Source organism: Lissotriton helveticus, chromosome 5_1, assembly GCF_964261635.1.
Source record: "Lissotriton helveticus chromosome 5_1, aLisHel1.1, whole genome shotgun sequence".
NCBI classification, from domain to species: domain Eukaryota; kingdom Metazoa; phylum Chordata; class Amphibia; order Caudata; family Salamandridae; genus Lissotriton; species Lissotriton helveticus.
In genome coordinates this window covers 937,053,481-937,069,199 of record NC_136065.1, presented here as the reverse complement: position 1 = coordinate 937,069,199, position 15,719 = coordinate 937,053,481, and the positions used below count along the sequence as shown (strand labels likewise).

Sequence of the window (15,719 nt, the reverse complement as noted above, 5' to 3'; positions counted from 1 at the left end):
CCTTGTGACCATACATTCTCATTTTCCTATTTGGGTTATAGACCACTGCAAAAGGCACTCGGGAGAGGTTTTTCTTCTGGTATCCTCTGTTATCTTTCCACAATCATTCCAGTTCCTCCCTTTAGGAACCCTCCACACACACAATTACTTTCCTTCCTCTATGCAGCTTGGCAGTGGAGTAATCTTTGAGAATGATCATGTTAACAAAACCTTTCAAAAGTCCCAGGACTCTACAAATATGTCATTGTTTTTGCCACATGTCTCTATTGCTAAATCGTTCTGCAGAATCATATTGCTATCAGATAACACCTGATCAGGATGGTTTTGGTCCAGCGTAAAAATGAGTTCTTTGAGGCCAACACAGTAAAAACTACCCCTCCCTGGCTACAAAAACCTTGAATTTAGGGCCTTCGGTCCCTGTGTTTTTGCACTCTTGCTAAATGTTCTTTGTTCTTAGATATCCTACCAGTTAGCCTGAAGGCTGGGCCTTTTTTTCAAATGTAGCTAAACGTTCCTCTATTTCACATTTAAAACCGACATTTTGCTGGGCTCAGCAGTGCCTTGGTGTTTTACTTTATCTTCTGAGGTCAGGACTCTTTATCTCTGTAGTTGTTTGGTGGTGTTTTAAAAAAAAAAAATTAGCCACCCGGATAACTGCAGAAACCGTAATACCTGTAGCCAATTCCTTCATGCCTTGAGTGGCATATTTAAACTTGTGGGTCTGATCTGAAGTCAAATGGCACCCTAATAAAAATGTGTCCTGCACTTTTGCATGTTGCTTATATGTGCTAACTGATAATGCAGCATTTTATTGTAAAACATTTTGTAATTTCATTACGATGCCAGTGTTCTATACAAAGAAGTTAATAGATTGACCAGATAGTTGCTAGTGCATAAAAGCTCACCTGGCCATAACCTTGTTATTTGTCTTTCCTAAATTGCCATCACTCTTTTGCATTCTCATGTAGGTCAGGTTCATCTGTCTGCCTGCCCGATACTAGCGGTAAAAAAGGGGGTGGTGATGGACGGAGCATCTGAACCAATCAAACACTCACACCCAGTCAACAGATCTGGGTTTAATCCACCACAGTTCTTTAGCCCACTTTGCCACCCCTGTTCAGACATGGCCATATGCAAATCAGTCTGACCCTGTGCCTCATGGGTACAGTCCAGCCCGAACTGCCAAGCCATGCCTTCCCTGGCCCGGAAACAAGCTTCCTAAGACCTGTTTCTGGCATTTCAGCCGTCTTCAGCCAGGCTTGCTTGAATCCAGTGGCAAAGTGAGCAAGAGACTCACGTCTGAGCATACCCTGCCAACTTATGGGACAATACTAGGGGCAGCAAATGTTTCAAGAGCCTACTACCCCCAGCAACACAGCAATGTTTAGTATTGCTAATTTTTGCCTGTCAGCAACAAATCCCTGCCAACTCCTTCAACCAGGCTTCAAAGCCCCCCTTCCATTGCTCCTATTCAAGTTGGGCTCTTGGTCTCTGTAGGTATCCTGCCAGCACAACCATGCCTTCCTTTACAAATGACATTGGCTAAAACAACTAGAATTTGTATCTTAAGTTAATAATTGATTTCTGACATATTTTTCCTTGTTTCCTTGCATGTTCATGCATGATAGGGGAGCTCATATGTAGTCACTTTGCAGATGTGCAGTATTTATTCCACCATTGTCATATCTATCTATTTTTTAGGGACTGATTATCACAGAAATGTAGCAATACATATAGTTCCCCTCCACTGTATTTTTATTTTTTATACCCTTTTCTTCCTGTTAAATAGTATGCAGGCAACAGCATACACTTGTTGCACTGGTAGCTTATAAAGCCTTCTAGCCCTTGATGCCTTACCTTAGAATATTTCCCAGGTGTCAGACTGGATCCAGAATATTACGCCTGTAGATGGTGTTGGTCAGCTCCACACTGGATGTGAAGAATGCAGTGCCTATATAGGTGCCACTCGCGTCTTTTTTTTTTTTTTGGCTTACTTTTCACTCAACTTTTTGTTCAGGCTTTTTTCAAGATTTTATCTTCTGGTGGTCTAGGGATGTCTCCCAAGAAGGCCACGGGCTTCAAACCATGTGCTGCCTGTCACAGGCAGATATCTGTGACAGACCAGCATCTGGTTTGCCTCTGGTGTCTGGAGCAGGACCATGACACCAAGACCTGCAAGGATTGCCGTGCCCAGAAACCCAAAGGTGCTAGGGTAACGTTCCTCAAGCTCCTTACCTCCTGACTTCAGACAACTCTGCCATGCTATCAATCCTGATAGTGGAGAAGTTCCCGGGACCCCTTACAAAGTGGCTCCAGTAGGCTGTTTTCCCAGTCCTGGTAATTTAAGAAGTCCAAGCACTCCAACTTCTCCGTGCTTTTCCAAGTCATCGGACATGTGCCGGAGGGTCGTCACTCAAGGCCTCTCTCCACAGTGGAGCCGGTGGCAGGGTAGGCTCCTCGACTCCCAGAGTTTCCTTTTGCTGAAGCAAATCCCGCCCAACTAGAGGAGTTTTATGAGGCTATGCAACTCATATTTGGGCAGGGCGACCCCTCTGGAGCTCTTTCAAGACCCATGGGCACAGGAGAGGCCCCTACTGCTTCTCTGCTGGCGGGTTCAGCATCATTCAGGCCCCTTGGATCTGGTACTGAATCTGCAGTGACACTGCACGCAACATTCCAGGTACCTGCTCCAGTGCTATCGCTCCCGGTGACCCATGGCGACACATAACCCATTGTCATACACGACTCAGAGACTGACCCAGATGGGCGTTGCTCATCGCTTATTTCGGCACCTACTGGTACCATGCTGCTGGAGCCAGTCCCTTTTTCTTTTAACAGGCTTGGAGAGGGTATACTATAGGGGGAGAGTCTAGAGGACCCTTATGATTACCGTCACCCACTGTATGATGTAGAGGACTAGTGGTATGAGGAACTGATGGATGCCAGTGGTTTGAACACCTCACCAGACACTGGCCTGGTCTCTTCCCCCTACTGGGGCTACGGAGGAGGGTGCCTCATTCACACTGGTGATGTGGTGGGCAGCTGGGGTTCTGGACCTTCAGCTGCCCACAGTGGCAGTCCAGACTACCCTCTTGACAGAGATGCTTCTGCTAGGAGTCATCCCCTCAGAACCATTACTCCTATTCCATGAACCCCTTAGAGATGTCCTCCTCTGGGCCTGGTCCAAGACCTGAAAAGGGGGATCCTGTGCACATGACAATTGGCTGATGCTATCGCCCTGCTCTCGGTGTCCCCAGTTTCCTAACCCAGCACCCCACCCTGGAGAGCTTGGTGGTCCAGACCTCCACTACTAGGATCAGTCCCAAGGTGTTCCCTACCACTCCACGTATAGGGCATCCAAAAGGTTGGATACCTTTGGTAAGAGTCTTTTTACTTCTGCTACCCTAGCACAGCAGTCAGTGTACACCAGTCCCTTTTGGGACAATACAGCACAATGTGTGGAGCTCAGCTGCCCCTGGTCTCACAGGAGTCCTGAACCATGCTTTTGGGAATTGTTGAAGGGGCGAGATGCAAAGTTCACCATCAGATGAGGGCTTGACGCAACCAATTTGCAGGGCGCAGCAAACTCATTGTCAGTGGCACGGAGATGCCACTCCGGGCTGAAGAACCACTGGCTTCTAGGGGATGTCAAAGCTTTGCTCATGGAGATGTCCTTTGATGGCTCTCGCCTCTGTTGAGAAGGCAGACTCCGCTCTGCAGTGTTTTAAGTATAGCAGAATCCATAGTCCATTGCTAAACCCAGTCTGCTTTTTGCCCCTTCTGTGGCAAAGGTAGGGGCTACGAATCGCGGCCCTTCCCGCCCAGCCACCAAGGCCAACAAGGTTACAAGCTTTCGCGGCCGTGGAGGCAGTACCCACAGATGATGTGGTGCACCAGCTACAGGTCAGGTCAGTTCAATGTCTCCCCACCTTGAATACCAGCACGAGCACCAAGTGTGAGGCAGGATCAACAATCTCCTGCCCCACTGGAAGTTGATGACATCAGACAAGTGTGTTTTACAAATCATCCAGAAGGGCTATTCAAACCCTTACATGAAAACCCTTCAACCCATGCCATTGACTTACAACCGGCTGATGGAAGACCACCTTTCCCTTCTCCATCAGGAAGTGTTGGCTCCCTTTGACCAAAGGAGCCATTGAGGGGGTATTGGCATCAGCAGTATGTCATGGTTGCTATTCCTGCTACTTTCTGCTGCCTAAAAAGGATGGAGGCCTTTGTCCTATCCTAGATCTGCACCTTCTCAACTTCCTAAAAAGGAGAAGTTCAAAATGCTCACCTTGGCTCAGGTCCTCTCTGCCTTGGACCCTGGATGGTAGCTTTGGATTTGCAGGACGCATATTTCTACATCCCCGTCCTGCCGGCCCACAGGCGCTATGTGCGGGTCACAGTAGGCCAAGAGCATTTTCAACTTGCTGCGCTCCCCTTCAGCCTCATCAGCATCCCTTGGGTGTTCGCAAAAGTGATGGAGGTAGTTGCAGAACATCTGCATAAGTCAGGGGTTCCAGTCTTCTACCTCTACAGTAGCTGTTGAAGGCGGGCTCGCCCCAGGCAGTTGTTTCCCAACTCCAGACTACAGCGGAATTCCTGGATTCGCCGGGGTTCACTATAACCATGCTAAAGTCACACCTGACTTCATTTCAGACACTCCCTTTTATTGTGGCTGTTCTGGATACAGTGAAGTTTTGGGCTTATCCTCAAAAACGGTGAGTCCAGGATATTCAGGCTATGATTCTGATGTTTTAGCTTCTATCCAGGATTTCGGTGAGACCAGGATTCCAGGATTTCGGTGAGACCCAGACTGAGGTTGTTGGGCTTCATGGCCTTTTACATCCGTTTGACACCTCCCCTTTGGCATATGTGGGCTCTGCAGTGGTATCTGAAGCTACAGTAGACACAGCATCAGGGGAATCTCTCCGACCTGGTCCAGATGTCAGAGGGAACTGCAAAAGACCTGTAGTAGTAGCTGATGAATCGCTATTGGGTGAGCAGCAGACCCCTTTCCCTTTTCCCAACTAGAGCTGATGGTAGTCACAGATGTGTCACCCCTGTGCTGAGACGGCCATCTGGGAGAGGTGGAGATCAGAGGACTCTGCTCTCTGGCAGAGTCCGGACTTCACATCAATCTACTGGAGTTCCTGGCAATCCAGATGACATTGAAAGCCTTTCTTCCTCCGATCAAGGGGAAAGCTAGTGCTGATGTTCATGGACAACCCAGCCACAGTTTTCAAACCCCCCACTGGCTACCGGTTGCGGGGCACAGGCTCCCTTCCAGAGAGCACCACCTTCAACACCAGTAAAGTAACACGCGAAACGTGTATGCAGAGTGGTGAGTCTATTCTACAAGTAAAAACTGCACCTTCGCCAAGAGAGGTTCAGCTGGTACCAGTCACTTGTGGAATATTTGGTATCTGGAATCCCTCTGTGGCCTTCCATTCCAAACATTACCACTTCCAGAATTTCACATCCTGCTCTACGACTTGTCAAACTGTAAAATGGCCATTGCTTGAAAACTTACATTCCTCCTGAGTATCAAGGATTGAACAAGGGATTTGTATTGATGAGGTATAGTTGAATGTAATTTACAGGACTTTCAGGATGTTGATTCTGAATCTGCTATCCATCATAGGTGTGTTAAAATGGGAAAGTGTACAACAACTAGACACCCCACTGTAGATTATTGATTATCTCATCTGCCACACTAAATGTGTTGAGGTGGAATAAAGTCATGGGTACTTCTCTCAACTCACTTCCTCATTGCTAACAGAAAAGCTGTCTTGTGAAAGTCTTGTTGCCCTAACCATCTTCATTTATCATCTATACAATGCTCTGCAGTGCTTCATTAGTAATTGGGTCATTTCGGAGGTTTTTGGGTGAGGACCTGTCTAGTGCCTGAAATATGTATGCAAGTGCTGTTGTGTTTGTGTTACAAAAAGTGATATATATATATATATATATATATATATATATGTTATATATATCAATCAACACTCGTTTGCTTGATTATAAACCTGCCACTGCTCCAAGCCAGAAGGCACGTTGTCTCGTCGGACCTCTCAAGCACGGTCCAATTTACATCATAAATCCCTTGCACACCAAGGAAGACGACGCCATGTCTTTCACCAACCAAAATGTATTTGTCGGCAGTTGCTGTTGGACGCGTTTTGCCTGCACAGCTCACCATTCACCTGCCGCCAATATCTCTCTGCTTCAAAGGTTGCCCATTGTTGGGAAGCGCTCTGGCAGCCAGACGGAGCATCAAGCCCTCTTAAGGTATGGACGCCAGGACCCGCTGATAAAAAGCCACATCAATGCGAGGTATTCACCCTTGCACGTCTCGAAAGTCTCTTTCTTCCTCAGAGGCATACCAAGAATTCTTACTTGCAAGCTGCCAGGGTGCTTCCCAATGATGGGCAACCTTCAAAGCAGTGAGATATTTGCAGCAGCCTCGCCGCCGGGACAAGCACCACCCAGCGAATCTGTGTGTGTGTGTGTGTATATATATATATATATATGCGTGCGTGCGTGTGTGTGTGTGTGTGTGTGTGTGTGTGTATGCGTGTATGTGTGTGTGTGTGTGTATGTATGTGTGTGTGTGTGTGTGTATGTATATTGTGTATGTATATGTGTATGTATCTGAAAGAGACACGTTAGTGATAGATTCCTTACCTTTGAATATTCCCAGGCGTCAGACTGGTTCCGGAAATTTTTGCGTAGCAATACCCCTGCGCGTCGGTAGGCGTCGTCCGCGGCTCCGCGTCCATGTCGTTAGCGGCGGAATGACGTCGCCGGAGTACTTAGACGCCGCTCTCGCGCGCAGACGTCAGTTCTTCTTTTTTCCGCACCAGCTAGCGCAGATCCGGAGAAGATCTACCCCTTAGTCACTTTTTGACTGAACTTTTTTGATCTTTTGATCTGTTTAGCTCGAGTCGCTCGACTCCTACGGTGCCGGTAGAGATGCCCGGGTTCAAACCCTGCTCCAAGTGCAGCCGACTGATGTCGGTTACCGACCCCCATCGCCGGTGTCTTCAGTGTCTAGGCCTCGACCACGACGACCGAACCTGCTCCGACTGCCGGGCCCTGACATCTAAGGCTATGCGGGAGCGGTCCCACAAGCGGCTTGAGCTCCGGCAGTCTGTCCCGGTCCCACAGGAGGTCGAGGGACCGGTCACGGGGTCGGAGCCCTCGTAGCTCCGAGAGTCGGCATCGGTCTTCAGGATCCAGGTCCTCAGGTAAGAGGCATAGAGGTCGCAAAGCGTCATCGTTCTTCCGACCCACCCAGACGCTCGCGCGACGCGGCCGGGGGTTCGGGTGACACCACCCACGCGGCATCCGGTGCCTGGGCACCATGCGACGCCAGAGGATATTGAGCGGTACCTCCTGGCCATGGGGTCTCTCCCTCCTCCGCCGGGCTCTGTGGCCCTTCGGGCCCAGCGGTCCCGGCTGGAGGGCCTAGCGGGTCGGGTGCTTCGGCTCCGACGCCGTCGGGTGCTTCGGCCCCGGCGCCGCCGGCAACTTCGGTCCCGGCGCCACAGACCCTCACTGGATCTGGTTCCGGATCCGGGTGGTCGCCGGTCGACCTCACGACCTCACCGACGCCGGCCCCTAGGGTGTCGCCCCCGGCGCCGCCTACGGGCGACGCCGTCCCCGATCCTGCCCTTGATTCGGTTCCGGCACCGGAGCGGCTCCGCTCTCGACGACGTATGGAGACTTTTACTTCCACGTACCAGCCCCATCCGTTGAACCTGAATTTCAGGTGATGGGTAACAAGGGAGATTGGGAGGGGTCTGTGGACCCTCTGGCACAGGAGTGCCAGTCCCAACAGGACTGGACATATGAGCTTGGGGATGCCAGTGGACTGGACACTTCGCCAGACACTGGTTTTGTCTCCCCTCCAACCGTGGCTACCGAGGAAGGGGCTGCCTAGAGTGTAGTGTTGACGCAGGCAGCCAAGGCATTGAGCCTAGAGCTCCCCGTCGCGGCCGTGAGGACTAACCTCCTCACTGAGGTCCTTAAACTGCAGGCAAGCTCGGCTGAGCCTCTGCTGCCGTTTAATGAGGCCTTGTGTGACGTTCTTTTGGGCACTTGGTCCAAGCCCGCTACAGGTCAGCCTGTGGATAGGAATGTGGCCAGACCCTACCGCCCGGCTCCGGGCAACCCTTGCTTCTTGTCCACCCACCCCACCCCCGAGAGCCTGGTCATCCAGGCCTCTACTTCCTAGAGCGCATTCTCAACGGCGCCGCCCAATCGGGAATCCAAGAGGTACGAGCAATTCGGTAAGAAGGTGTTCCCGTCCCAGTGTTTGGAACTGCGGTCAGTCAATACCGCATGCCTCTTGGGCCGCTACACCCACACTCTGTGGGACATGGTCGCGGACGTGCTGCCACAATGTCCGGAGGAGGCCCGGACTAAACTTGCCCATCCCCTGGCGGAGGATCGAGATGCAGCACGCTATTCCATCCGGTTTGGGCTGGATACCACGGACTCGCTGGGCAGAGCGATGGCAACGACGGTGGCGGTTCAACGCCACGCCTGGTTGAGGTCCGCCAACTTTTCGGCTGATGTCCAGGCCACCCTTCTGGACATGACATTTGATGGCCGTCACCTCTTTGGCGACAAGGCAGACCATGCGCTTGAGCGTTTTAAGGACTCCAGGGCTACCGCCAAGTCCTTGGGCCTCTCGGTCCCCGGCCAGCAAACAGGTGCCTTTCGCTCCTTTCGTGATCAAGGAAGGGGCGCTCCCACACGTGCTGCCAGGCACGCACCGCAGGCTACTACACAGCGCGGTGGTGGCCGTGGAAACCGCCGTGGCGGCGGTCGGGGACAACAGCGAGGCCAGTCCACACCTTCCCCTGCAGCATCCGCCTCAAAACCCTCCTAGTCCGCGCTTTCAGGCCCATGTGACGCCAGTGGGGGGCAGGGTTCGCCATCACCTCTTCCACTGGCGCACTATCACGTCGGACATGTGCGTGCTGCAAATCATCCGAAGGGGCTACTCCCTCCCCTTCGAGGCGACCCCTCCAGCCATGCCACCGCAATACCACCGCATGTCGGAGGATCACTTGCAAGTTCTGCAAGAGGAAGTTACGGCCCTCTTGGCCAAGGGGGCCATCGAACGCGTTCCTGGGCCAGACGTAGGGTGTGGTTGTTACTCCCACTACTTTCTGGTACCCAAGAAGGGCAAAGGGGGCCTACGCCCTATTTTGGACCTATGGAACATCAACGGCTTCCTCCGGAAGGAGAAGTTCAAGATGCTGACTTTGGCTCAGGTCTTAGCTTTGTGTTTAAACCAAAGAGAGGGACTCAATGTAACCCAAAGGGAAATAGAGCTCCAATATACCGTTAAGTTAAATAGGTTTTTTTCCCATTTGGGAGATCAAATGATCTCGAATTCAGACAGTCACCTCATACAGTCAAATACTCACACTCAATAGAGAACTTATCAACTGTTTGTTTTGGGAAATGCTCAACAAAAGAAAAAACCTAATGTATAAAAATATACACCTTTATTTTCAATAAAAATACATGAATCCATATACAGTATCAAATAAAACCTAACACAATACATTTAAAATCACCTAACATGAAAAGGGAGAAGTATGGAACAAGACCATGTACTTAGTCTTTGATGTATGTTAATTTGGAAGTTATTTTGACAACCTGGGGGAGAAATATTTTCCTTATACCCAATTCTTAGTTGACAACTCCAAATGTAACCATTGTACAATGCGTCGACGCGTTTCGGAAGCTCGTAGTGGTTTTAGCCTCCTTCCTCAGGACAGTGTATATAGTTTTCCTCCCAATCAGTATTTCACCTATGCAAATGCATCTGGGTGGTTAAAGCTCGATCCGGATATCATCTTATTTAGGGTCGATTATTTGTAAATTCAGATCTCCCGCATATCTGTTTGGATTTGACAATTGGTATGTAACGGGGCCTTTCGATTGGAACGGGATGTTCAGTACTGAATTTCTGTGTCCTCGTTCTGCTCCTTAAGCTTCTTATCTTATATTTAAACCTTTGTCATCCCATGTGTTCTATATTCGCCAATCTGTTTTACTCCTCCCTGTTCTGTTAGAAGAGACCTTTCGTATATAGTAATTTCCTTGCACCCGGGTATCTGACGCTCGTGGCTTGTTAAATTTCCAGGCAGATATTCCCGGCGTGCTCCTCCTGCGTCTGTACGATCGCCATTAAGGTTTGGTAAACCAAGGTCAGGTCTTAGCTGCCTTAGACCCAGGAGACTGGATGGTAGCATTGGACTTGCAGGACGCCTATTTCCACATCCCCGTCCTGCCGGCCCACCGGCGTTACCTGCGGTTCACGGTAGGCCACGAGCACTTTAAGTTTACCGTGCTCCCCTTCGGCCTTACAGGCGCCCCACGGGTGTTCACGAAAGTGATGGCGGTGGTCGCAGCTCATCTGCGCAGGTTAGGGTTTTCAGTCTTCCCCCTACCTCGACGACTGGTTGTGGAAGGCGGGCTCGCCCCAGACAGTCGTCAGCCACCTCCAGACTACGGCCGACCTCCTGCACCTGCTGGGGTTCTCCATCAATGTGCCGAAGTCACACCTGTGTCCCTCTCAGAAGCTCCTCTTCATCGGAGCCGTTCTAGTCTCGGCGCAGTTTTGGGTTTATCCTCCTGAACAGCGGGTTCGGGATATTCAGGCTCTGATTCCGATCTTTCAGCCTTTATCCCGAGTCTCGGTCAGGTTGACGCTGCGGCTTCTGGGGCTGATTGCCTCCTGCCACCTTCTGGTGCATCACGCCAGATGGCGGATGCGGGCTCTGCAGTGGGACCTGAAGTTTCAGTGGGCCCAGCAACAGGGCAACTTGTCGAACCATGTCTTGATCTTGGAGGGCACTGCAAGACAGTTGCAGTGGTGGCTCACGGACCGCGATTGGGTCAGCGGCAGATCCCTCTCCCTTCCCCAACCGGAGCACGTAGTTGTGACGGACGCGTCCCTCCTGGGCTGGGGGGGGGGCCACATGGGAGAGGCGGAGATCAGAGGCCTCTGGTCTCTGGCGGAGTCCCAGCTCCACATCAACCTTCTGGACCTGCGGGCGATCCGACTTGCACTGAAGGCGTTCCTCCCCTCTGTCCGGGGGAGTGTAGTGCAGGTGTTCACGGACAACACCACCGCCATGTGGTACTGCAACAAACAGGGCGGGGTAGGGTCATGGACCCTCTGCCAGGAGGCTCTGCGCCTCTGGCAGTGGCTGGAACATCAGGGCGTGACCCTGGCGGTTCAACACCTGGCAGGTACTCTGAATGCCAGGGCAGACAAACTCAGCCGTCGGTGCATGATGGATCACGAATGGCGTCTGAACTCGGACGTGGCGCAAGGCCTCTTTCAGCAGTGGGGAGAGCCTTGGTTAGATCAATTCGCCACAGAAGAGAACGCGCAATGTCATCAGTTCTGCGCGTTGGAATTTCCAAGGCGGCACTCGCTCGGAGACGCTTTTCGTCGCGAGTGGAGTTGCGGTCTATTGTACACCTTTCCGCCTATACCACTTCTGCCCAGAGTGCTGAAGAAGATCAGGCGCGACCGGCCCAGGTTATCCTTGTGGCTCCAGACTGGGCACGAAGATTTTGGTATCCAGAGCTACTCAGCATGTCTGTCGATCCCCCGATTCGTCTGCCTCTTCAGGAGGACCTTCTGTCGCAGCAGCAGGGGATGGTCCTCCACCCAAACCTGTCCAGTCTCCTCCTCCAAGCTTGGAGATTGAGCGGCGACAGTTGAGGCCATTTGACTTGCCTCCTGAAGTCTGTGATGTCATTCTGGCAGCCAGGCGTCCCTCCACAAAGTCGGTACACGCCTGCAGGTGGAACAGATTTGTGGCATGGTGCACAGCAAAGACTGTGGATCCACTCTCTGCCCCCCTTTCTGAGGTTCTCCTCTTCCTTCTTTCTCTGGCCCAGCAGGGCTCTGCTCTGGGCACTATCAAGGGCTACCTTTCTGCCCTTTCCGCCTTCCTAAGGCTACCGGATCAGCCATCTTTGTTCAAGTCCCCTATTGTAAATATGTTTTTGAAGGGCATCACACACATGTTCCCTCCTGTTCCTTTCGTGATGCCTCAGTGGGACTTGAACCTTGTACTTACTTATCTGATGTGCGCTCCCTTTGAGCCACTTCATAACTGTCCTCTCCGCCTTCTTACTCTGAAGACTGCTTTCCTGGTTTCCATCACCTCTGCCAGGAGAGTGAGTGAGCTCCAGGCTCTTTCTTCCAAACCTCCTCTCCTTTCTGTCAATCCGGACAAGGTTGTGTTGCGGACAAGGCCCTCTTTCCTGCCCAAGGTGGTCACAGCCTTCCACATCGGGCAGTCCAGCACCATGCCCACCTTCTTTCCGCCTCCTCATCCCTCGAAAGAGGAAGAGAGGCTCCACCGTCTGGACCCAAAACGTGCGTTCTCTTACTTCCTGGATCGCACACACCAGTTCCGGGTGGATGACCAACTCTTTGTTGGTTACGTCGGCGCTAAGAAAGGACGGGCGGTGCACAAGCGGACCATCTCTCGGTGGATCGTATTGTGCATCCAGGCGTGTTACTCCTTGGCTAAAAAGGAACCTCCTGTTGGGCTGAGGGCCCACTCCACTCGGGCCACGGCGACTACTACTGCCCTGGGCCGAGGAGTCCCCTTGCAGAACATTTGTCAGGGAGCTACGTGGGCCTCGCTGCACACGTTCGTGAGACACTACTGCCTGGACAGTCAAGACCTGAGAGATGGCTTCTTTGGCCGTTCCGTCCTCCAGGACTTTCTGGTTTAATTATTGTTTCGCAGACCCACCACCGGGGTTGGTATTGCTGGGGTATCTATTCTAAGGTAAGGAATCTATCACTAACGTGTCTCTTTCAGATGCACAAGTTACTACTTGTGTAACGATATATCTGTAAGAGACATTAGTTCGTGATAGATTCCTTACTGACCCACCCATCATCCCCGTTCTGCGAACCGATATCTAGGGTTAAGGTTATCCCCTTTCAGGGCCCTAGTTTCATGGCACAAGGAAAAGCTGTGTATCAGAACTGACGTCAGCGCGCGAGGGCGGCGTCTAAGTACTCCGGCGACGTCATTCCGGCGCTAACGACGACGGATGCGGAGCCGCGGACGACGCCTACCGACGCGCAGGGGTATTGCTACGCAAAAGTTTGCGGATCCAGTCTGACGCCTGGGGATATTCTAAGGTAAGGAATCTATCATTAACTAATTTCTCTTACAGATATATCGTTACACAAGTAGTAACTTGTGCATATGTCTGTGTTTATGGCCTTGAGTTGAGAATGTATATGCCAATTAATATATATGGCAAGCATCTATCTTGCACTATGCATACATGTTCATGTGGCATTACTGTGTCTACTGTCTGTTGAAGTATGAGATAGTATTATCCTGTTCTTCAGCAATTCCAGGTTTGACTGCATTGGTTTTCCCCAAATCATGTGGTTTCCATCTATTCACTTTTTCTAAAGGAGGATTCCATTGAAAGAGATACTTTGAAAACTGTGACTTCTCCACCACCACCTTGTTCACTGCCTCTCTTAGAACTTGCGTTAGGGTTTGTGTGTTTTACTTGTTTGTATTAAAATGGTCAACCTTTTCATTTTAACTGTGATGCAAGGAGTTTGAACTGGAATGCAAATCATAGTTGTGAGAGGCGCTTATTACTTATATGGGGTTCCACAAGCATCTCTCTTCATAAGGCAGCATGAGGCTTTGCTAGTGGGGTTACTTTGTGGGCCAGTTAGTTCAGCTGGATATTTTAGAGAAGTAATTCATGGAAAGACTATCATCCAGAAAAATTGTTGCCAAAAGTAAGTAAATTATTGATCTTGTAGAACCTTGGATGGGGGAGGGAGCAATACATATTCATTGCCCCACCTCCTGTTGTGCTGTTATATGCAAACTATTCTGCTCCTAATAATGATGCTCCTTAATTACAAACACAGGTGTAATGGAACAGTTAGAAGTTGGCATTGTCCCATACATAGTTCTCCTGGTGGTACCAGTATTGGGCAGAATGAGCGATCAGACAGACAGTGTGCGTTTCATGGCTACTCAGTGTTTCGCAACGTTAATAAGGTTAATGCCGCTTGAGGTGAGTGGATATCTTTTTTTTTTTTTTAAATGTCCTCGAGAATTGAATGATTTAATAGTGTATTTGTTAGTAATTGTCTAGCCTCTTATTGTTCTACATGTTTATCATTAAAGAGAGCACTTGTTAAATTAACAGCCTTTTCATCCTATGAGAGCTGGAGCTTTTTATGAATGAGTTGGCTTATAGCACAGAGCATTTAATCTCTGGAAATATGCCTCTAGCACCATAAATGAATGTTACTTTTGACTCTGTAAACTTCCTGCTGATAACTTCTCGAAGGTTATGCCTGGGCCAGATGTCACTCTGAGCAAGGGTGAAAATTGTGCGTTAATCTGGCAACACCTCAAGTGCCATATGCTAACCTGAAGTTTTCCTAACACCATATTTTGTTTTCTTTGTGTATGAACGTGCTCCTTTATAGGTCTCGCCTACACAGCGCGCATGCGCTGCATAGGAGGGCCTTTAGCCGTCCCTTTTCAAACACTGCACATATGCTTGTGGCGGCATCCACCTTGCGGGAGCGAGCAGTATAAGCACAGTGATTGAAAAGTGAAGACTGCTCTCCCAAGCGCGCGCACCACTCGCGGGCTCACCTCCTGTTCCCCCTCTCTCTTCACGTAGCCACTCCCCTTCATGTATGCGAGGCTCGCCGGGCCGTGCTAGTCTTCTATGCTGCTTTGCTCTGTTGTGGACTCCAAAGCTGTTTGTGTTCGCGGGCTCATCTCCTTCTCCCCCTCTATCTTCACGTGGCACTCCCCTTCCTGTATGCGAGGCTCGCCAGGCTTGTTTTAGTATAGGGACACTTGGTGTATCCTCGCTGCGTGCTTGTGAAAGCTCTCAAGGCTTGTCCGTTATTTGGTTTATTTAGCTAGTTTGAAGTGAAGATTATTTTAATTAGATTCCTCTTACGACAAACAAAAACCCCCAAGCCAACCCACCAAATTGGAAACTAATCATTGTACACAGACCTATCACTTGTTCAGTTGCTTGTGATAGTCGGGCACATACATACAACATTGCATCTAATCCTAACACTGTGGCTCCTAAATAGATTGATTTCTGTCTCTGCTGAAGGCCTTTGGTGTGTTTATTTACTTTAATGCAGCACAATGTTTTGCATCTCAGTTTTCTGTGAAAGCTGTCCTTGAAAGGGTGTGTCAGTCACCTGAGTCCGTGGTGCTGTCTGCAAAGTTGGTCAGCAGCCCGTACACGTGTACCATGCATCTGCACTGTTAGATGAAAACTTTCGAAAGTTCACCTGTTTTTTAGAGTGAGACGTTAACAATATCTTCTCAATTTAAGCATGTGCCCTCGTTTTAGGAAAGAGTCTGGCATTACTGTGGTTTATTGTTTATTTATTTTTGCTTCTGTTTCATGGCAAAAGACACACAAGCATCATCTTTCTAAGGAAACAAGTTTATAATTCTGCTTTTCCCATCATTGCTTTCATCGATTCCTTTTCTTTTTGACTGTGTACCATGTTTTTGTGTGTGTGTGTGCGTGTGTGTGTGTGGGGGGGGAGCACACATAACGTGGTTATTTGTAGATGGTGAAAAAACTGTGAGAAAGTGGCTCTATATATACTGGTCCAAATTAAGGTA

General features: G+C 50.0%; 1 protein-coding gene across 2 annotated transcripts in view; it reads left to right on the top strand.

The window, feature by feature from the left end:
• The window catches only part of BTAF1 (B-TFIID TATA-box binding protein associated factor 1), a 984,515-nt gene that overhangs the window by 715,964 nt on the left and 252,832 nt on the right, over positions 1–15,719 (top strand). For both annotated transcript variants that reach the window (XM_078643429.1, XM_078643428.1), the window contains exon 25: positions 13,970–14,118. In XM_078643429.1, coding sequence (XP_078499555.1) covers positions 13,970–14,118 — 149 coding nt within the window. The remainder of the gene's footprint in view (positions 1–13,969; positions 14,119–15,719) is intronic.